Source organism: Mauremys mutica, chromosome 3 (genome assembly GCF_020497125.1).
Source record: "Mauremys mutica isolate MM-2020 ecotype Southern chromosome 3, ASM2049712v1, whole genome shotgun sequence".
Taxonomy (NCBI): domain Eukaryota; kingdom Metazoa; phylum Chordata; order Testudines; family Geoemydidae; genus Mauremys; species Mauremys mutica.
In genome coordinates, this window is record NC_059074.1 from 89,858,692 (window position 1) to 89,882,306 (window position 23,615).

At 41.5% G+C, this 23,615-nt stretch overlaps 1 protein-coding gene across 2 annotated transcripts in view; it reads left to right on the top strand.

Annotated features, from left to right (window-relative positions):
- Positions 1 to 23,615, top strand: part of RFX6 (regulatory factor X6) — a 48,251-nt gene that overhangs the window by 18,998 nt on the left and 5,638 nt on the right. Inside the window, exons 7-17 of one of the 2 annotated variants that reach the window (XM_045010721.1) lie at positions 90 to 197; positions 5,271 to 5,348; positions 5,440 to 5,553; positions 9,613 to 9,662; positions 10,965 to 11,124; positions 12,007 to 12,151; positions 13,631 to 13,740; positions 17,043 to 17,160; positions 18,380 to 18,502; positions 20,465 to 20,674; positions 23,063 to 23,575. In XM_045010721.1, the coding sequence (XP_044866656.1) occupies positions 90 to 197; positions 5,271 to 5,348; positions 5,440 to 5,553; positions 9,613 to 9,662; positions 10,965 to 11,124; positions 12,007 to 12,151; positions 13,631 to 13,740; positions 17,043 to 17,160; positions 18,380 to 18,502; positions 20,465 to 20,674; positions 23,063 to 23,575 (1,729 nt within the window). The remainder of the gene's footprint in view (positions 1 to 89; positions 198 to 5,270; positions 5,349 to 5,439; positions 5,554 to 9,612; positions 9,663 to 10,964; positions 11,125 to 12,006; positions 12,152 to 13,630; positions 13,741 to 17,042; positions 17,161 to 18,379; positions 18,503 to 20,464; positions 20,675 to 23,062; positions 23,576 to 23,615) is intronic. The other variant, XM_045010722.1, reaches the window with a different exon arrangement.

Below are 23,615 nucleotides of genomic sequence, written 5' to 3' on the forward strand. Positions count from 1 at the left end.
CTCATGAGATATAACATCAGTTAAATACTAATTGGTGGTGGTGGTAGTATTACATATTTCTAATTTTACTGTATTTTTACACATTTCAGGGTGGCTTCACTAGGAAATATTCTCTTAGTTCCAAAACTGGAACACTCCTTCCAGAGTTCCCCAGTGCTCAACACCTTGTGCTTCAAGGGTGCATTTCTAAAGAAAAGGTAAAATGGGAGATGCTTCTTTCTTGACAGATCAGTGTAAGAATGTAAGTCAAAAGATTGTAAGTCAAAAAACTGTCAGAGAACTTTTCTCCATATCTCACTCAGCCTTTGAGGATCACAGTATTGACATGAAAGAGCCAGAAATGTCCACAATCAAACAGAGTTGACTGATTTATAGAAGGGGCAAACCTTTACGAATGTCGATTAACTGGCTCACCATTGGAAAGGTGGTTGAATTATTTACCTATTAACTGACCTAGTATTTTACAAACTGATGGTATGTAACAAGGGGAGGGAAAAACAAACAAATAGTTGGGAGCTGTATTCATTCCAAATGCCTTTGGATTTGAAAGTCAATTTTAACTGATTAGATTGGAGCAAATAATTCACAACAAATAATTAGGTGAAATTTACCTTTCCCCACCTCCCCTCATCAACTGTCTATGAACAAATCACAAAATGGCATGTGTGCTGATTATTTGAAATTATTCATGAATTTTGTAGCAAATAATTCTTGGTCACAATATTGTTTGAACTGCACATTTGACTGTAGCTTTGGAAGTCTGTGCTGTGTTGCTCAGTTACAGAAGTCTGATGGTATTGTTGCTGTTTCCTGAATGGATGATGTATGTAATGGAACAACACAGTGTACATTAGAAATTGTGAATTTTACAAGTCAATACACAATATTACCCCATTCCCACGTGCACTTTAACCATCCAATAAACAGTTCTGCATACATAGCCCAGGGGTTAGTACATGTATGATAGGTTTCAGAGTAGCAGCTGTGTTAGCCTGTATCCACAAAAAGAACAGGAGTACTTGTGGCACCTTAGAGACTAACAAATTTATTTGAGCATAAGCTTTTGTGGGCTACAGCACATGTATGATGTGTCTGATCCATGTAGGATATGAATCTGTTAAAAGGACCCTAAATTGCAGAGCATAGATCTTTAGCGCAAGCTGTAAACTCTGAAAGTTGCTGGTTCAATGTTGGCCAAGTTGGTGGCTGCTGTACTAAGATTAGGGGTCTCCAAAGGCTTTCTGAGACCCTAATGGCCACTGACTGGCTGTTGCAGTGCTGCCCATCCCCCTTCTGAGCCATTCCCTCAGGGGAGGAGCTGGTAGGCTCATGCCTACTTGTTCTGGAAGAGGGAAAGGAGTGGAGGCCTTGAAAGACCTTGTGCCTTTGTTATGAAGAGCAACATGTAAGAAGCCATTTGCAGTGCACAATAAGTTTCATTGGTCCTCTACAAAATCCAAGACCTATGCTATATATTGTTGAGCGCCACCTACTAGCATATAATCCATTAGCTAATTATTTACATATGAATAGATGTCTCTCATTTATAGACCACTCTTGTAACAGCAGTGTCTGAGGGCAGCAGGGGGCGCCTGGCATACTCAACTGGCCTGCTCCCTCTGACCTGCTGTTGCTGCCCCACTTTGACTCCTTTCAGGGCAACAACAAAGCAGAAGCTCCCAAGCTGCTTTTTTGGCTAAAGAAAAATATATTTGCTACAGTTGGGAAGTTGTATTGAGCATGGGCAGCATGTGAACCGCTGGCCGGGGATGCTAGCCCCCGCCCTGCCCCTTCCACACCCCTCCCCCCACTGGAGCCCAGAGCCCCCACCGCCACCACTGGCCCCCTCCCCAGGCTAGTGCACCCAGCCCCAGAGCGTCCCCAGCCCTTGGAGTGCCCATAGAGCTGGCAGTGCAGCTTCAGCCCCGGAGTGCTGGGAACGTGGGAGGCATGGCCCCAGTGCCAGCCCCACTGCGCATGGGAAGAGCCGATTTGCAGAGCGAGAAGCAGGAGGGAAACTGGGGGCAGAGCGTGGGCGGGGCTATGCCTGGCTGTTTGGGTAGGCACATCCTCCCACAGCCTATGATACCTGCCACCCATGGTATTAAGAGTTTAAATCAATTTAAGTTAAACCAGTGAAAACTTCTTATGTAGACAGGCTCTCAATTGTGGTTAAAATGAGCTGTAATACAGCCTAGTTCAGCCTCTGCAGATGGAGCTAGCCAGGTAATAACCACATCAAAACCTGTGCTGAAGCCATGGGCACTGTTTTGGCTGTATTGACAGAATCTTACTGACTGCTGCATCATAGTCTGACTCTTGGAGACAGGGAGGAAATAAATATTGCATCCAAGACAGCTGGAGAGCTATGAAAATGTTTACAGGTTCAGAACAGAGCTCAAATAGTATCTGAAAAGGATAGAATAGGATCACCCTTTCTAGGTTTTTTAAGTGAAGGAAATGCCCAGAAGCTCCTCAGATACCATGGTGATGGGAGCTGCTATAAAAACCTACACAGATAGATAGTTAAAATGCTAAGAAACTTAAGTGAGTGGAGGTTCTGAAGGTGTAGAAGCTGGCATTAGGTGTTACAACTAAACTGGGTTGAAATTTTCAAAGTTTGATTTTTTTGATGAAAAATTGTCAAAATTATAAATTTCTACACAAAATTTCATGAATACATTGTTGAGACTCCCTTTCATCCTCCGTTTTCCATACAGTTGTAGTTACAATTGTAGCTGTGTGAAAGTCAGCAGGTTAATTTCACACAGTGATCGGTACACATCTTTTATTTTTGTTTCTCTTGGCACATTCCCCTCTTTTCCCTACACCAAAAATGTGCAGAAACTAGGGCTGTCAAGCGATTAAAAAATTAATCATGATTAATCACGTGATAGAAAAAATTAATCACAATTAATCTTGCTATTAAACAATAATAGAATACCATTTATTTAAATATTTTTGGATGTTTTCTACATTTTCAAATATATCGATTTCAATTACAACACATAATACAAAGTGTACAGTGCTCACTTTACATTTAATTTTTATTACAAATATTTGCACTGTAAAAACAAAAGGAACAGTATATTTCAATTCACCTAATATAAGTCCTGTAGTGCAATCTCTTTATCATGAAAGTTGAACTTACAAATGTAGAATTATGTACAAAAAATAAATTCATTCAAAAATAAAACAATGTAAAACTTTAGAGTCTACAAGTCCACTCGGTCCTACTTCAGCCAATCGCTCAGACAAACAAGTTTCGTTACATTTGCAGGAGATAATGCGGCACACTTCTTGTTTCCAATGTCACCTGAAAGTGAGAACAGGCATTTGCACAATAGTGTTGTAACTGGCATTGCAAGATATTTACGTGCCAGATGCGCTAAAGATTCATATGTCCCTCAATGCTTCAACCACCATTCCAGAGGACATGCATCCATGCTGATGATGAGTTCTGCTTAATAACAATCCAAAGCAGTGCGGACCAAGCATGTTCATTTTCACAATCTGAGTCAGATGCCACCAGCAGAAGGTTGATTTTCTTTTTTGGTGGTTCGGGTTCTGTAGTTTCCGCATCAAAATGTTGCTCTTTTAAGACTTCTGAAAGTATGCTCCACACCTCATCCCTTTCAGATTTTGGAAAGCACTTCAGATTCTTAAACCTTGGGTCGAGTGCTGTAGCTGTCTTTAGAAATCTCACATTGGTACTTTCTCTGAGTTTTGTCAAATCTGCTGTGAAAGTGTTCTTAAATCAAACAACATATATTGGGTCATCATCCGAGACTGATATAATATGAAATATATGGCAGAATGTGGGTAAAACAGAGACATACAATTCTCCCCCAAAGTGTTCAGTCACAAATTTAATTAGTGCATTATTTTTTTAACAAGCTTCATTAGCGTGGAAGCATGTCCTCTGTAATGACGGCTGAAGAATGAAGAGGCATATGAATCTTTAATGCATCTGGCACATAAATATTTTGCAATGCCAGCTACAATAGTGCCATGTGAACTCCTGTTCTCACTTTCAGGTGACATTGTAATTAAGAAGTGGGCAGCATTATCTCCTGTAAATGTAAACAAACTTGTTTCTCTTAGCGATTGGCTGAACAAGAAGTAAGACTGAGCAGACTTGTAGGCTCTAAAGTTTTACATTGTTTTGTTTTTAAGTAAATTTATGTAACAAGATAACCTACATATGTTAGTAACACTTTCACAATAAAGAAATTGCACTACAGTACTAGTATGAGGTGAATTGAAAAATACTATTTCTTTCATCATTTTTTCAGTGCAAATATTTATAATAAAAATAATACAAAGTGAGCACTGTACACTTTGTATTCTGTGTTGTAACTGAAATTTATATATTTGAAAATGTAGAAAATCATCCAAAATATTTAATAAATTTCAATTGGTATTGTGTAACAATGCGATTAATCACGATTAATTTTTTTAATTGTGATTAATTTTTTTGAGTTAATCACATGAGTTAACTGCGATTAACTGAAACCATGCAAACCTGAGTTGAATCTCGGCCTTGGTATGTTGGAAAGTTTCACAAACCATAGCAAACTTTCTCTGAATCTGGATGATCAGGTAAGCTTTGTGTAAGGTCAGGCTTCTTTGGAAATGTTTTGCACAACTCTAGTTACAAATATTACCCATTTTTCAGACACTGGGACAAATTCCTTTGTCAGTCACACCTCCGCAATCCCATTAAAATCAAGGAGCAATACACTAGAGATGAATCAGCTGCATGAGATGAAAGGAAAATTCTGCTCTTTAAAGCTTTGCTCTTGAAAGGTGATGATTAAACTTTGACCCAGTGACTGACAGCTTTTTTCCCCATTTGTCCACCCAATGATGTTTCAAAACACTCCTAGACGCCTATAGTAGCCTAATGATTAACTTGTACTACTCTTGGGAATTAATCCTACTTTCAAATATGTGGGTATACTTCACCCCTAACTTGGGTAAACTGGCCGCTGCCTATGTAAACTTTCAAAATATATTCTGCACATCTGATACAGGATTGGGCCTTAAAATTGTTGATGCAGAATTAGAAATGGGTGCCTCTTTCATTGTTATCAGTTCTAGAGCTGTACCTACAGTTTTCTGAAGGTCATGCACTTTCATTCCTTTTATGCTAGAAGGTTGATATACTGTACTTCAATGCTAGCAAAAGACAGCAGAAACCTACTTCGTCACAGCACTAAAGGAGAGTGGTAAGAGATCCTATTTAATCTTTCTGTCTTCCAAAACAGGTAGATACCCTTATCATGATGTACAAAACACACTGTCAGTGTGTCCTTGACAATGCAATTAATGGGAACTTTGAAGAGGTGAGGCTGTTTGAATACACATTCTTGGTTATATATGCATAGGTAGCAGAAAAGACATTTTTTGTCTCTGTGTTTTGTTTCCTCTCCCCAGATTCAGCATTTCTTACTACATTTTTGGCAAGGAATGCCTGACCATCTTCTTCCCCTGCTTGAAAATCCTGTTATCATTGACATCTTCTGTGTTTGTGACTCAATACTCTACAAGGTGAGTTAAGCATTTGGTTTTGTGGATAATCTGGATCAACCTACAGCTATTTAACAGGAGGTGTTTGAGTAAAAATACAGTGCAGAAGTTAGAACAACAAGATTCCTGAGGCCTGACTCCCCTCCCTCTGTACATCAGCAGCAACTTCACTATAATCATTAGCATAAACCTGGTGTCAGAGCAGAATTTGTACTGACTTCATTCCCTCTTCTGCTACCTACTTGCGGTGTGATCTTGAGTAGGTCCCTTAGGACCAAATCCTGAGGTTCTTACTTAGGTTTTACTCAAGGAAATACACAGTAACTTCATTGTCTGAGTAGGACATGGATAACAACTTTTATACCAGTATTTTGATATCCATATTAGGAATTGTATTTATTTCATTGTTTTTTGGGGGAAAAAATCACTCCCCTGATCGACATAGTTAAATCAGTCTAAAAACTTTGTGCAGACCAGGCCTGAGGGAAGCCCTTAGCATTTGGTATTTTATTTCTCTTTGATTCAACTTTTTAGCACCTGTAAAATGGAAATAGCCTCTTTCATACACCTGTGTGGGAGCTGTTGGGTGCTGAGCTCTTTTGAAAATCTGGCTTTTCCTTAATTAATAGCTGTAAAGCTCTTTGAGATCCTCAGATAAGAGACATCACATAAGTACAAAGGATTATCATTATCTTCCTGATAGGTTTCACAGTTGCTACTGGAAATCAGAAAACATCAGAAGTAGTGTTTGTGGCGAATGGAGAGGTTCGGGCCTAGTTAGCACTGGGTCTTTTATTATCATTTATTTTCATTTCTTGACTGGATAAAAATATGAAAAAAATCTACAAGATGCAGGGAAAGCATTTCATAGAAACATATCAAGCAGCAAACAGAGCAGCAAATTTTAGATTCATGTCAATTGATGAAATCAATAAAAAGTGTAGGAGGTTAGTATGAAGATATGAATTACTGTTTGGATGACTGGAAAAAAGCTAATGTAGTGCCCATCTTTAAAAAAGGGAAGAAGGAAGATCCAGGGAACTACAGGCCAGTCAGTCTCACCTCAGTCCCTGGAAAAATCATGGAGCAGGTCCTCAAGGAATCAATCCTGAACCACTTAAAGGAGGGGAAAGTGATCAGGAACAGTCAGCATGGATTCACCAAGGGCAAGTCATGCCTGACTAACCTAATTGCCTTCTATGATGAGATAACCGGCTCTGTGGATGAGGGGAAAGCAGTGGATGTGCTATTTCTGGACTTTAGCAAAGCTTTTGATACAGTCTCCCACAGTATTCTTGCCAGCAAGTTAAAGAAGTATGGGCTGGATGAATGGACGGTAAGGTGGATAGAAAACTGGCTAGATGGTCGGGCTCAGCGGGTAGTGATCAATGGTTCCATGTCTAGCTGGCAGCCAGTATCAAGTGGAGTGCCCCAAAGGGTCGGTGCTGGGGCCGGTTTTATTCAATATCTTCATTAACGATCTGGAGGATGGTGTGGACTGCACCCTTAGCAAGTTTGCCGATGACACTAAACTGGGAGGAGTGGTTGATACGCTGGAGGGTAGGGCTAGGATACAGAGGGACCTAGACAAATTAGAGGATTGGGCCAAAAGAAATATGAGGAGGTTCAACAAGGACAAGTGCAGAGTCCTGCACTTAGGACGGAAGAATCCCATGCACTGCTACAGACTAGGGACCGAATGGCTGGACAGCAGTTCTGCAGAAAAGGACCTAGGGGTTACGGTGGACGAAAAGCTGAATATGAGTCAACAGTGTGCCCTTATTGCCAGGAAGGCTAATGACATTTTGGGTTGTATAAGTAGGGGCATTTCCAGCAGATCGAGGGATGTGATCATTCCCCTCTATTCAGCACTGGTGAGGCCTCATTTGGAGTACTGTGTCCAGTTTTGGGCTCCACACTAAAAGAAGGATGTGGACAAATTGGAGAGAGTCCAGCGGAGGGCAACAAAAATGATTAGGAGGCTGGAGCACATGACTTATGAGGAGAGGCTGAGGGAACTGGGATTGTTTAGTCTGCAGAAGAGAAGAATGAGGGGGGATTTGATAGCTGCTTTCAACTACCTGAAAGGGGGTTCCAAAGAGGATGGATCTAGACTGTTCTCAGTGGTAGAAGATGACAGAACAAAGAGTAATGGTCTCAAGTTGCAGAGGGGGAGGTTTACGTTGGACATTAGGAAAAACTTTTTCACTAGTAGGGTGGTGAAGAACTGGAATGGGTTACCTAGGGAGGTAGTGGAATCTCCTTCCTTAGAGGTTTTTAAGGTCAGGCTTGACAAAGCCCTGGCTGGGATGATTTAGTTGGGTTTGGTCCTGCTTTGAGCAGGGGGTTGGACTAGATGACCTCCTGAGGTCCCTTCCAACCCTGAGATTCTATGATTCTATGACTGTGCCACTTAACATCAGTCCCAGATATAGAACATGTTGTGCCTTGAGTTTATCATGGGTTTTCTGCTTAAAATCACAGTATCTCCATAAGTATTGGTTACAAATTAAACTAAGATTGAGCTAAAAGGGAAAAAAATACTACAAAGGGCAGAATTCAAAATCTGGAATAGTGGAATTCCCCAAAATTTCATCACATCAAAGAATTTGCTATTCCTTCTATGTCATTTTCTCTAGTTCTCACTTTCAAGCATTAAAGGTGCTCTTGGCATTACAATTGTCAAATATAAACTAGCATTTTATTGTATTATTATACCATTAAAATTATTAGTAGAAACAAATTTTGTTTTATTATATGACATATAAGAAACCCTGTGTTGAGCCAGATAATTAAAACCCATCAGTGAAGATGACATTCAGTGCTGTTTCACCCCAATTGTTCCACCAAGGGACTAGAATCCCGCCCCCTACCAAGCCCCTACTTGAGGTTGAGTCCCGGGACCCGCACCAGACCCTGAAAATCCTCTTGGCTCCACCCGTACAAGAGGAAGGATGGTCCAATGCTTAGGGGCACTAGCCTAGGGCTTGGGAGACCTGAGTTCAAGTCTTTTCCCCAGTACAGACTTCCTGTGTGACTGTAGGCAAGTCATTTAGAGTACTTCTATGCAGGAAGTCTGAGCCAGCATCTCTCCCTCAGCTTCAGAGCCTGAGGCCCAGCCTGAGTTACAGTGTCTACAGAGTCATGTCAGATACTGCGGTGATGGGGGCCATATACGTACCTAAGATATTTCTAAGATAGAAGCAGGGCTCTGTGCTCTACAGACAAATTGTGAGAGAGAATCCCTTCCCCAAAGAATCTAAATAGCCAAGAGAGGCAAAGGGCAGGGAAAGGAAGTATCAGTGGCCCCAGGGGCGGCTCCAGGCACCAGCGCTCCAAGTGGGGTGGCAAGCCTGGGGGGGCGCTCTGCCGGTCGCCGCTCGGGCGGCAGGCAGGGTGCCTTCGGCGGCTTGCCTGCGGAGGGTCTGCTGGTCCTGCAGCTTCGGCGGACCTGCGGGAGGTCCGCCGAAGCCGCGGGACCAGCGGACCCTCCGTGCTTGGGGCGGCAAAATGTCTAGAGCCGCCCCTGAGTGGCCCCATTTCACTGAGGCAAATTGACTTGTCCTAGGCCATGGAGAGAGTCTGTGACAGCCAGAAATTGAACCCAGCTTTCCTGTAACTCCCAAACCACACTTCCTGTCCATAGTGTTATCATTGCTGAATTTAACACTACCAGCTGGTTCCATAACAATAATCTCGGGTGTGACAAAAACAGGGGAATTTTTGAGACATTTCTGGAGCAGACCTCTATGAAATGCATTATTATAACTAACCGGGTGTGCCTCCCTTGATCAGAATAAAGGCAGCAGATAAGAAAACATGAAAATGCCTTGAGCTTCAACTTTTACGTTAAAATATCCAAAACTAACAAAGCAAAGAGACCCCTATTTTAATGTCCAGTTCTTTTCTCGTTACCTGGATTTTTTTTCTTAAGAGTCATGAGGAAAGATTCAAAGAGGTGTAAATGGAAGAGTCCTCCAGGAACTTACAATAGGAATTAAATTTCCCAGAAGTTAAATTTCTTTGTATGAATGTGTTGACCATGGAGGTGTAAAATAATTTTCTATTACCTTGTTCCAGGTCCTCACAGATGTACTCATCCCTGCAACAATGCAAGAAATGCCAGAAAGGTGGGTACTTGACAGTTACTAATACTGCTATAGTCTGGGTAATTGTTAGGCAATCAAATGCTCCAAAGAGAGATGGAGTAAACAGTCAATGTTACGATAGAATTCTAAGCTTAGAAGACTTTTACTCAGTTACAACATTAATTTTAAGGACCTTTCTAAAATGGTGCAGTACAGGACAAAATACAACCTGAACTGATGGAATGTATAGATGTAGACTTGTGTCTATTTTTTTCAAAATATTTTCAAATCTGACTCTATGGTTATGTTGTTCACTGTTCCTGCTGCTGTTTTTCACATTACAGCTGTAATCAAAGTAGACTGAATGATGATGCCATTTTAAAATTTCCAATTACGGGGCCCAGCCTTGCAAACCCTTATTTGTGTGATGGCCCTATTAAATCAGTGGGGCTACTCAGATGACTGAGGGTTTCAGGGTTAGGCCCATAATCACTATTGCCACCGTGGGACAGATCTTCTCTTGCACCAAGCTCCTAGGAGAGTGGTGAGGAGAGAGCTGTCAAGGAGCCAGTTATGGCCCTTATTCTAGGTCCAATTTCTACCACCTCCAGTGCCAGCCTTAATTATGGCAGTCTCAGGCCTACTCTAATTTATACCAGTTGAGTATGATCCCTCTGGGTACGTCTACACTGCATCTGGGAAGTGTGATTCCCAGTGTGGGTAGACAGACTCCCGCTAGCTCTGCTCGAGTTAATGCACTAAAGGCAGCAGTTTGTATGTCTCTGCCATTCTCCTGCCATGGCCTATATCCCAAGAGTTAGCTAGACCATCTAGCTGAAAGAGGTGCTCTCAGCTGGCCAGCTAAGGCCAGTTTCCAGCTCCTTCATACTACCTGAGTGGCACAAAGAAGCCAGTTTGGGGAAGAGAATCTGAAGGGGAAGGGAAGGGGATGAAGGTAGATGAGGCAGTCGCTGGAGAGGGAGATAGGTTGAGTGAAGGTTCTTTGAAGACAAAGGAGACTAGAACATACTAGTTATGTGAGACAAAAGCTTAATTTCCACTATTTTCAGAATACTATCATGGTTCTTGCATCACACCCATCACCATGATATCTAAGTACCTGCCAACAATGCCTTAAGAATGTGACTAGTATCTGTTATATGTAGATCCTCTCTGGTTTTTTCCCCCGGGGGAAAAATTGTTGGAGATTATTTGTCTGTCTAGGTCTTTGTGCTGCTGCTATCTCTGATGGCCTTCGTTATTCAAGCTGTTCCCCTTAAACTGATGCAATGCAATGTTTTATCATAATGTTGGCCTTTCTTTAATATATTGTTTTTATTGTAGTTTATTGGCAGATATAAGAACTTTTGCTAAAAACTGGGAACAGTGGGTTGTTTCATCTCTAGAAAATCTACCAGAAGCTCTGGCAGATAAGAAACTGCCTATTGCACGAAGATTTGTTTCCGCTCTGAAACGACAGACATCATTCTTACACCTAGCTCAGGTGAGCTCTGGAGACCAGAATGAGAATTTGAATCACTACAAAACACTGTAGAGTGAAAGGTTAATGAAAAATCTTCCCATTTTTTGACCAGCTATAGTCATTGGACCCATGAGTCTGCTACCATTTCAGGTACCAACACTGTAATCCGCACAGGATTTTTCTTTGCAAATCCTTCCATGCTTTGGCAAGCACATTATGAAGTGCAATAAAAGGGTATTTGTTTATTCCCAAAGTGGAAAATATCAAATGATCTTTCTCCCCATGATGACTTCCTCCGTGCAATGGTTAGTGAGTTCATCACCTTTTGGATTAACTTGTGATTTACCCATGTAAGTGGTGCTAGCTCTGTACCAGTAACATGCAGTCATTCACAATTATGAAATACCATCATCTTATTATCTGGTGTATTATATCAGAGGAAATATTGTCTTGTGGTTAAGACAAAGGATTCTATTCCTGCCTCTGCCACAGACTTCCTGTGTAACCTTGGACATGTCATATAATTTCTCTGTGCCCCAGTTTCCCATATGTAAAATGAAGACAATAGAAACATCACAGTGGAGTTGTAAAAGTTCTGAGAGTCTCTGATGGAAGACACTTCAGTAGAACAAAGTATTATAATGTATATGTAACTAAGAAAAGGGAAGGCTAAGAGTTAGTTAATATGGAGTTTGAATCAATTCTCACTCAGTCATGGCAGTTCTATTTGGTCAACGTTGAAATAATTGTATTCTTGTGGCGGTATCTAATTATGAAAAAGCCACATCATTCCTCAGCCTTGAAAAAAGGAAGGAAAGAGCTCACGATCCTTCCTCTTCCACAAATTATTCAGTTCTTTCCACTGGTGCAGATTTTAGTATTTAACCCTATGGTCTCTTGCAGATTGCCCGACCAGCCCTCTTTGATCAGCATGTGGTGAATTCCATGGTGGCTGATATTGAGAAGGTAGATTTGAATAGCATTGGGTCTCAAGCTCTTCTCACAGTCTCAGGCAGCATGGAATCTGATGGGGAAGTCTACACTGAATGTAAGTCTGTGGTAAGATATTTTGTAAAAAAAATCTGCATTTTATGCTTAATTAGTGTGAAGATGGACTGAGGAAAATGTCTATGCTAATTCAGGATTCACCTCCAGAATTTAAAAAAAAGCCATTAAATGGTCCCAATGTGTCCAACAAAAGGAGAAGCTTTTACCAAATTCTGCATGCAAATCTCAGTCTTGAAAATGGTTTAACACAGTTGTGTCAGCTATTGGCATCCCAACTGGGCATTTTTAAAATGGTTGTTGAGAAAATTATATCTATGTTATCTGATAATTGTCAGAACTCTTTTTAAAAGTTAGCCACCATCTGCACAGGTCAACACAGCTGATTAGTTTCTGAAAAAATGTCTCTTTAACAGCTCATTTGATTGTGAAGATAGGGCATAAGGGTTCTAAAGAAACACATCTAAAAGCATATTTAATACTTAATTGTAGCTTTATTTAATAGCTACTAGAGCTAGATTACATTGTTGTTGTTGAAAATGGCCTTTTTTCTAAAATAAAAAATGTCAGTAAATATATCCTAGACAATGTCACAAAAACTAGATAATGGAAACAGCTACAACATTTTGAATTTTTTCACAAAATCATTTTTCTATTTTTTTTACCTGTTCTTATAGCTACTGGCTCAGAATAAAGGGATTTAGCCACCTTCTCAGTGCCTGAATATACTATGTGGTGACAAAAAGATACTTTTTAATCACTTAAGGAACATGTTGGTCAAAAACTGGCAGAACTGAGAGCACCAGCATCTGTGTTCTTCTACATTTTGTTACTTTGGTCCTGAAAGGTTGAACGAAGTATATGTTGTTCTTTCTTTTATTAAAAAAAGCCTCACAATCTAGTCATATTTTCACTTTAGTTGCTCTTTTGTTCTCTTGTTCTCTTTTTATTTATTTATTTATTATTTTCCTTTCTGTTCTTGCTCTACTAGCAGAGTGAAAAGAGAGATTAGCTGGGAATTCACTGGACAGGTAAAGAGACACTTTCTAGAAAAGGAGAACCTTGGAAGGGCTAGTAGCTTAGTTTTGCTGTTGAGAACCTAAGAAGTCAGAGAAACCTAAGACACAGTGAAAGTCATCCATTGTTTCAATCATCCATATTACAGTATGATAAAGCTGTTCTTTGTCCTGTTAAATTTAGAATGAGACATAGTTCCAAGAACAGATCCTGAACAGATCATGACAAATGTCAGTATCTCAATGTGTAATTTTATTTTATGGGAAAATTCTCTATTTTCTTAAAGTCTCCCATAATATGCAATGTGGAAAACAAAACAAGCAAACAAACAAAAACAAAAAGCTAACAAACGAGAATGTTTGCTTCCTTGGTGAATTTTCCATTCTTTCAATGCTCTAATTCTTTCCTTTCCTTTCCATGCTACAAAATTGTCAATGACTGGTGAGTGGCTTTCTCTCATATTCAGAGGAGCGAGCAACGATGTGTTTTCCTTTTTACATGGTAGATGACTCTATTACAGTGTTCCAAGAACTGAAGGACCTGCTAAAGAAGAATGCCACTGTGGAATCATTTATTGAATGGTTGGATACTGTGGTTGAGCAAAGGGTTATCAAGGTACCTTTCAACTGCTCTGTCTGATTCAAGGCCAAATCCTGCTCCCCTTAATCATGTAAGCAAAGTCCCACTGACTTCAAGGATGGGATTTTCAAAAGCACTCAGCATTGGGCTAACTCTGCTCTCCCTGAAGACAATGACTTTTCAGTGAGACATATCCTCAGCTGGTGTAAATTGTCATCAATCCATGGAAGTCAATGGAGCTATGATAATTTACTCCAGCTGAGGATCTGCTCCAATAAAGTCAGAGTTAAGCCAGTGCTTCTGAAAATCCCACCTCAAGTGTTTTATATATGAAAACCTCAATTATATATGACTCTGACATTGAAATCAGCATTTCCATAATGATGTAAAAATAAACAAGAGATACACCCCTTACCTTTGTATATATGACATCAGTGTGACTGCTCAAATGAGTGTGAGCAAGATTTGGCCCTCCGAGATGCAGATATCTGTTTCTTTTTAAATGATATTTGTGTGACATTAAGTGTGGTGTAAGATAAAGTAATAGATGGAATCAGCAGTGGCTAATCTGCAGAAGAATTTCTTGTATGAAAAGAACGACCGCATGGAAAGTGCTTCACTGTGATTTTAGGCTGAGTGCACTAGTATTACTCAAGATTTTGATGGGAATTATTTTTTAGAGTGAATTAAAAAACTTTTGCAAAGCAAATTTAAAATAATAAAAGCAGGGCTGGCTCCAGCTTTTTTGCTGCCCCAAGCGGCGAAGCGAGAAAAAAAAATAGATACAGCTGATTGGCAGCACTTTGGCGGTAGCTCAATCGCGTTGCTTCATTTTTTGGTGGCAATTTGGCAGCGGGTCCTTTGCCCCCTCTCTCTTCCGCGGCACTTCGGCACAGCAGCTCAAAGAGGAAAAGAGGGACTGAGGGACCCGCCACCGAAGACCTGGACTTGCCGCCCCTTTCCATTGGCTGCCCCAAGCACTTGCTTCCTTTGCTGGTGCCTGGAGCCAGCCCTGAAGAAGAGTCAAGGTTTGTGTACAGTTAAATTAAGATCGGTATGCTTGTCTGTTACCAAACACACCTACATTTTCAAAACAAAATAGTTTAAATCTGGGTCTTCCTTACCTGTCAAGACCTGCATTCAGAGTTCCAGGTTATATCTCAAATAATAAATGACATCCTAGCTTGTGACTCGTAAGCATCTAGAAGAACAGAGAGATGAGGAAAATTCAGTGCTTCAGGTGATAGTGAGATCAGTGATCTCAAATCAAACACCAAATCAAGCCTTTTCAGTGAGAGAGGAACTTTTTTCAGTTATTTTAGTTTGAAAATATAATGGTTTGTAATGCTAACATCTTCTGTCATCATACTGAGCTCCTTAATGGAAGTGGGTACATTAAGGGAAGGTAGTGTGACCTAGTAGCTAGAGCACTGGACTTGGACTCAGGAGACCTGGGGTCGATTCCTGACTCTGACCTGTGGGTTGACCTTGGGCAAGTCATCTCCCTTCTCTGTGCCGCAGTTTTCCCATCTGTAAAATGGGGATAATGATATTGACCTACTTTGAGAGCTACTGATAAAAAGCATTATATAAGAACTAGGCATTATTATTATTAAGTACAATGCTGAATAGAGCCCTTAGAGATTAATTCAGCCCTCAGATAATATAACAGCCATACTGGGTCTGATCAATGGTGCCGCTAGCCCACTATTCTGTCTTCTGACAGTCACCAATGCCAGATGCTTCAGAGGGAATGAACAGAACAGTGATCCATCCCTTGTCGTCCACTCCCAGTTTCTGGCAGTCAGAGGTTGAGGGACACCCAGAGCATGCGGTTGCAACCATGACCATCTTAGCTAATAGCCATTGATGGTTCTATCTCCATGAACTTAGCTAATTCTTTTTTGAACTCAGTTATAGTTTTTACCTTCACAACATACCCTGGCAACAATGCCCACAGGTTGACTGTGCATTGTGTGAAGAAGTACTTCCTTTTTGTTTGTTTTAAACCTCCTGCCTGTTAATTTTATTGAGTGACCCCCAGATTCTTGTGTTATGTGAAGGGGTAAATAACACTTCCTTATGCACATTCTCCACACCAGTCATGATTTTAGAGATCACTATGGTATACCCTCAAGTCATCTCTTTTCCAAGCTGAACAGTCCCAGTCTTTTTAATCTCTCCTCATATGGAAGCTGTTCCATTCCCCTAATCATTTTTCTTTCCCTTCTCTGTACCTTTTCCAATTCTAATATATTTTTTGAGACAGAGCGACCAGAACTACACCCAGTAATCAAGATGTGGGTGTACCATGGATTTATAGAGTAGCATTATGATATTTACTGTCTTATATACACAAATGCACAACTCCCACTGATTTAAGTGAAGTTTGAGCCCTCTTATCCGAAGGCAGAATTTGACTGTTACAATCTAAAATGTGGTGCGGGATTTTCTTTTAGACAATCAGTGATAAACAAGGAAGGCAGAAAAGATAGGAGATCATCCCCCCTTTAGCATCTATTATGTAATATGATACAAAGGCAAACAGGTATGGCTTCCAGGGTTGTTTTCCCAGGGTTAGGAAAAAACAAACCCAACCAACAGTCCTCTGTAGGAGTTGAGATTAGTTGAGTCAGAGCTAATCATTTACAGGACACGTAATCCTCCCATTGCCCTCTACCTTCTGTTCATGTTAAAGTGCAGTCACTGTCAAATTCACAACACCGCTTCTTTCTGTTTGCAAAAGTGACAGGTTATAATGGTAGCACATGGAGCAAAGCCCTGAGAGGGTGAAGTGACAACAATGAGCCGCTAGTATTAAAAGTCCCAGAGTTAGGATACTAGATATACCATTTTGTTGTTTGGCAAGAGAGGAGGCCCACTGAATAGTATACAGATGAAGTTAAAGTACAGGGACCAATTCCAGCTCTTTGTTTGTATGTGGCATAATACAGTGCAAAGAGTTTTTTCCTCTCTATCTATACATGTGCAGAGTGGTATTACTATCATGAGTGCTAGGACAGGAGCCCAACAGAAACACCATCCAGCATATCACAGCCCAAAGGGAGGCATGGCCGGGTTCCCAGCCCACTTGCACTAGAGAGAGCGCACGCTGCTCTTTTCTGAAGTTCTAAGTATGTGCACTGCAGAGCGTGTCTCATGCAGCCAAACTGTCCTGCCACACTGGCCAAGATATCCTGTGAACTGCCAAGCACACACCACTTTCCTGTCTCCCCCGCTGTGTCGTGTGGCCCCATGCAGAAGCTGAATAAGATTCCCTGTGAGTCGGAGTCAACATAGTTTACTTATAGAGTCCTCTTTCTTCCTTTCTCTTTTAGGCAAGCAAACAAAATGGGAGGTCACTGAAGAAGAGAGCTCAAGATTTCCTTCTCAAATGGAGCTTTTTTGGTGCCCGAGTCATGCATAATCTCACCCTAAACAACGCATCAAGTTTTGGTACTCTGGGTTTTATTAAACCCTTCCTTTATGAACTACCTGCTTGGCATTCTATCCAGACTTCCCAAGCATGTGGAATTGTCTTCTGGCTAATGTTTCTCTGACCAGAGCCCAAACGATTATGCTATACACATTGCCAACTGCATTTTTAGAGAGCGTTCTTAGCAGTAATTAGTTGGTACCCTAGGATTAATGTCAATTTTTAAAGGTTTGATATTTCTTTGTCATTTTTGAGCTAGTGCTAGGAGTTAATTTCCCAATATGTAAACTGGGGATAATGATACTGACCTCCTTTGTAAAGTACTGAGATCTAAATAACAATAATAATACCACTAATAATAATGATTAAAGGTGCTATGTAAGAACAAGGTAATATTATGATTATTTAACTCGGCAATAAACTACACAATCATATTTCCCAAGATAAGAGGTCCAGATAAGTGATTTTAAATGAGAATAATACATCTGAATCAGTTTGGCAAAAATAATTGTTTTTCACATCAAGCCATTTTACAAAGAATTTAGCAAAATATATTTAGGGCTTAGCTCTGGGATAATAGACATCAAACACAACATCTTGCTCCTATTTGCTTTAAGATCTCAAGTTCACACTTCATATACTTTGAAGCTTTTAACATTTTAGCGTCCTTCAAAATGGCTATTTCCAAATTAGATTTTTTTTCAGCATGAAGTGAAAAATCACATTACAGTTAGCACATCATTTCTCAACTGATCTCTGTATTGGGTGTTACATTTTTATCTTTCATTCAAAGGATATTTGAAAAGGCTGTAGTGGGAGATCTGTTTTAAATGTGATGTTTCCTTGAAATCAGCTCCAAGACTCTGTCGACCATTGTCTGGTTATTTAGTACAAGACAAACAGAAATAGAGCAGAGTCAGGCTCATTCTAGCGGAGTGCAGCCTTATCTCCCTCCAGTGTGTGCCCTCTTCATGTATAAAGCATGTCTCACTTTCATCAGTATTTTTCTTTGATGTAATTAGTGGCCAAATAGCCTACAGGACAGTAAACATATTGAGCTAGGTGGGCCAGTGCAAACAGAGATTAGAGCGAGAAGTTAGGCACTATTCCTTGTTGGTCTTGGCAGGTCATTTAAAGTCCAACAATTATTTGTTTGTTTCACTTGCTTCTTGTAAAGTGTTGAGAGATGGTCACAAAGATAATTTTGCTACACTCTCTCTTCTCTCCCTCCCCCACAAGGTTCCTTTCATTTGATCCGTATGCTACTAGATGAGTACATCCTGCTAGCCATGGAGACCCAGTTCAACAATGACAAAGAACAAGAACTCCAGAATCTGTTGGACAAGTATATGAAGAATTTGGGTAACTTGATTGTTACGTTTGATTCCTTTTGTTTTTATTTATTTAAGTCCTGCCCGTGAAAAGACTTATGCACATACTTAACTTTTAAGTAAACGAGTTGTCTTGCTGACTCCAGCTGGACTCCCCATATGCTTAAAGGTAAGGTCTTTACAGGACTGGAGCCTTATTTCACCTTTAGGGTACATGTACACAGCTATTAAACACCCATAGCTGGCAGGGGCGGCTCCAGGCCCCAGCACGCCAAGCGGGAGGTCCACCGGAGCCGCCTGCTGCCCTCCCGGCGACCGGCAAAGCGCCCCCCGCAGCATGCCGCCCTGCTTGGGGCGGCGAAATGTCTAGAGCAGCCCCTGATAGCTGGCCCGGGTCAGCTGACTCGGGCTTGCAGGGCTCCAGCTGTGGGGCTGGAAAATTGCTATGTAGACATTTGGGCTCAGACTGGAGCTCAAACTCCCCGCAAGGGGGGAGGGTCCCAGAACCCAGGCTCCAGCCCAAGCCTAAAATGTCTACTCAGCAATTTTTAGCTCCACAGCCCGAGCCCCACAAGCCCGAGTCAGCTGACTCAGGCCAGCTGCGGCCATGTTGCAGGTCTTTTATTTCAGTGTAAATGTACCCCTGGTGAAGTATTAACATGAGCAAAGGCACAAAAGGAATTTTAAAAGAGCATTTTAAACATTCCCAGCTATCATTCTACTTCAACACTGACACTTTTATCACACTCCAGGCAGTTTGCTGTGAGGTGAATAAAGCTGAGTAAAGCTCAAGAAATTGCATTTGGACCAAATTCAGGTCTCATTTACACCATATAAATCCCGAGTCCTGGGCTCAATGGAGTTGCTTTGGATTTACACCAGTCTAAATGAAATCAGTCTTCAGCTTTTTGTTTCTTGACGGTCAAATTCTGCTCTTTGATACAAGCGGTTCCCATTGATTTAATATGAGGGGAGAATTGGCCTTTTAAAATGATTATTATTCAGCTTTACTGAGTTCTGTGCTATGCAAAATTTGCATTCAACTTGGGGACTTGGGTGGGACTTGAGGACCTGAAGTGAAATCCTGGCTTCATTGAAGACAAAGGCAAAACTCCCATTGACTTCACTGGCGCCAGGCTTTTCCCATGGTGTGCAATGAACTTGAAAAGTACTGAAGAGAACAAGTACTTTTTGCCAGGCAACACTATAAAATGTCTGAGCTTTATGGGCTTTTGAACTCCCCTTCTCCACCCTGCCATATGATTAAGGATTAAATGTTATGAGCCTAATTCATTCCTGGTGTAACTCAATTGACTTAATGGCTGGAGTGTTTCCACTTACTTCAATGACATTTCCAGAGGGATGAATTTGACCCAAATAATTACCGGTATTGCTTCATTTAAGAGCAGTTCTTCTGTTATGATGTAGGGCTATGGACATAGAACACAATGGAAGGCGTTTGAGCAGGGAAGGGGAAAACTAGGGTGACACTAATAAAGTTGCATATATTGACCATGTAAAACAGGGGTAGGCAACCTATGGCACGCGTGCCGAAGGCGGCACGCGAGCTGATTTTCAGTGGCACTCACGCTGCCCGGGTCCTGGCCACTGGTCTGGGGACTCTGCATTTTAAATGAAGCTTCTTAAACATTTTAAAAACTGTATTTACTTTACATACAACAATAGTTTAGTTATATATTATAGACTTATAGAAAGAGACCTTCTAAAAACGTTAAAATGTATGACTGGCACGCGAAACCTTAAACTAGAGTGAATAAATGAAGACTCGGCACACCACTTCTGAAAGGTTGCCGACCCATGATGTAAAATTTGGAGGCTTTGTAGGATTTTTGTTTTAAAATAAGTGACCAAACAATGTTAATGAATCACTAACAGGCCCCTTGTGTTCTCACATGCTGATGTACATGGACAGTGAGTTTACGTGCTATGTATGTATACAACAACAATCAAGAATTTTCTTATACTTTTCCAGATGCAAGTAAAGCTGCCTTTACCGCATCACCAAGCTCTTGCTTCCTAGCAAACCGCAACAAAGCTGCTACCCTTCCTAGTGACACGTCAGTCAAAAATGAGTGCCTTGCAGAGCAAACGTATGTGTCATTGTCAGCCAACCAGCACAGCAGTTTATATTCTGGTTTGAACCCCTTCTCCACTGGGGACAGTGAAAATATGCAGCTAACAGGTATTAATCAATTTTTAAGCACACAGAAAATAATAGGGTAATAAGGAATAGCCAACATGGATTTGTCAAGAACAATTCATTGCAAACCAACCTAATTTCCTCCTTCTATAGGGTTATTGGCTTTGACAGGGTTATTAATAAGAGGAAATCTGTAGCCATTATATATCTTGATTTTAGTAAGGCTTTTGACACATTCCCGTATGACATTCTCATAAGCACATGTGGTCTATATGAAATTACTATGAGGTGTTTGAAAGACCTTACTCAAAGACACAAGTGCTGGCTTTTGTTTTTCCTGCTGGGTGCTCCACCCCTACTCTGCCCCAAGGTCCCGCTCCTGCTAGGCCTCTTCCCCTGAGGTCCCATCCTCACTCCGTCTCTTCCCTCCCCTGCTCTGCCTCCTCCCCTGACATCCCCCTGCCCACCATTCGCTCATCTCCAGCCTCTCCCCAAGCACCTCCCACCAGCCGCTCCCCCATTGACAGCCAGCCCTGGGGCCCACCGAACAGCTGATTGGTGCCCAGCCCTGGCACCTGACGAACAGCTGATCGATGGCCAGCTCTGGGGCCGCAGAGCCACTATGGCTGGTGAGTGATGAGCACCCCCTATTTTTTGTGTCATGATGCATCCGACGAAGTGGGCATTCACCCACGAAAGGTCATGCTGCAAAACGTCTGTTAGTCTATAAGGTGCCACAGGATTCTTTGCTGCTTCTACAGAACCAGACTAACACGGCTACCGCTCTGATATTTTTTGTGTGTGTGCTTGAGCCCCAGAGCACCCATAGAGTTGGCACCTTTGCTCAAAGAGTAGTTATCAGAGGACTTATCAAGTGGGTTCCTGCAAGGGTCTTTCCTGGATCCAGTACTATTCAATATTTTCATTAATGACTTGGCTAGTGAAGTAGATAGTACGCTTATAAAATTAGTGAATTACAGCTAGCTAGGAGGGGTTGCTAGCATTTTGGAAGACAGGATTACAATTCAAAATGACCTTGACAAATTGGAGAATTGGTCTGACTTCACCAATGTGAAATTCAATAGAGACAAGTGCAAAGTACTTCACAGAGGAAGAAAAAAATCAATCACACAACTACAAAATGGGGAATAACTCAAATAACTTAAAATTATCTAGGGTTATAATGGATCACAAATTGAATATGACTCAACAATATGATTCCATTGCAAAAAAAAGTCTAATATTCTGGGGTGACAGGAGTGTCATATATAAGACACAGGATGTTCTGCTCTATTCAGTACTGGTGAGGCCTCAGCTGGAGTAATGTGTCCAGTTCTGAGCACCACACTTCAAGAAAGATGTGGACAAGTTGGTGAGAATCCAGAAGAAAACTACAAAATGATTAAGAGTTTAGAAAACCTGAATTTTGAGGAAAGGTTAAAAAAATCAGGCATGTTTTAGTCTTGAAAAAAAAGTAGACTGAGGAGTGACCTGAGAACCGTCTTCAAAACTGTGAAGGGCTATTATAAAGAGGATGGTGATCAATTGTTCTCCATGTCCACTGAAGGTAGGAGAAAAAATAATGGGCTTGAGCTGCAGCACGAGAGATTTAGGTAAGATAGTAGGAAAAACTTTCTAACTATAGGGATGGGTAAACATTGGAACAGGCTTCCAAGGGAGGGTGAGGAGGTTTTTACTGGAGGTTTTTAAAAACAGGTGAGACAAATGCCTGTGAGGGATTGTCTTGTACACTGGTCCTGCCTCAGCTCTGGGTGCTGGGTCAGATAACCTCTCAAGGTTTCTTCCAGCCCTACGTTTCTGTGATTCTATGCATCAGGCTCTTCTCTTTACTGATACCATTGCTCTTTGAGTCTATAGTTACTAAAGGGAGAAGAATACTGTGTAAACTTTATGTAATCAACTGGTGATTGTATTATGGGTCCCCCTCTAAGCCAGTTCACAGAGAATATGAGTTGTTATAGTCACTAGCTGCAGTGCATTTGCTCTGGAGCTGGGGCTGGAGCAGCTCATGCTTTTAGCTCTAGAGTTCCCCAGTTCAGTCCTGGTATGTTAGTCAGTAGGGGATGGCTGTCACATTAAGTGGAGGCACCACTGTGGACCTCAGATGCTCAAGAGGAGCTTCCTTTGAGCAGTGGATAGAAGCATCATTGTTTCAAACATTTGAGGTCCACAGCAGTTTGAATACCGGAGGTGCCCCCCCTCACCATTTAATGTGATGACTGCCATGTTGGCCAACACACCAGGGATTGAACTGAGGGCCTCCAGATCCTCTGCAGAGCAGCATAGTGGAGAGCCCATAACACACTCACCACTGTGTTATATTTACAGTTTTAGAAAAGCCCACTCTAGTCAGCATCTGAGAATATCACAGCATGAACGCTACCTAACATAAATGCTTGTTTCTTTCAGGTCAGCTGGAGCTCTCTCAAAGCACTGGTCATCTGATGACGCCACCAATTTCCCCAACCATGGCCAATCGAGGAAGTGTTATCAACCAGGGCCCAATGGCTGGGAGACCGCCAAGTGTAGGCCCAGTGTTATCCACACATTCACACTGCTCTTCCTATTCAGAGCCCCTTTACCAGACATTGTCACAAACCAATCAGAGCTATTATGGAAGCAATTCCAACTACCAGGCCATGTTCAGGCCCCAGACCTCTACCCCTTCAGGAGTTTATCACCACAGGGCAGAGCACAGTCGATTTTCAGCCTTGAGTGAGCAGCAATTCTCCAGAGACTACTTCAGTAGCAGTTGTGCTGTGTCTCCATACAATCCCAGGTCTCCCTCCAACTACGGTCCCTCCTCGACTACACAGGACACACACAATATGCAGTTTTTGAACACTGGGAGCTTCAATTTCCTGAGCAATTCAGTGTCTGCTGCCTGTCCAGGAGCCACATATCCCCCTAATGCTTCCAATGGTATTAATCTTTATAAGCATCTTCCTTTATCTTGGACTAT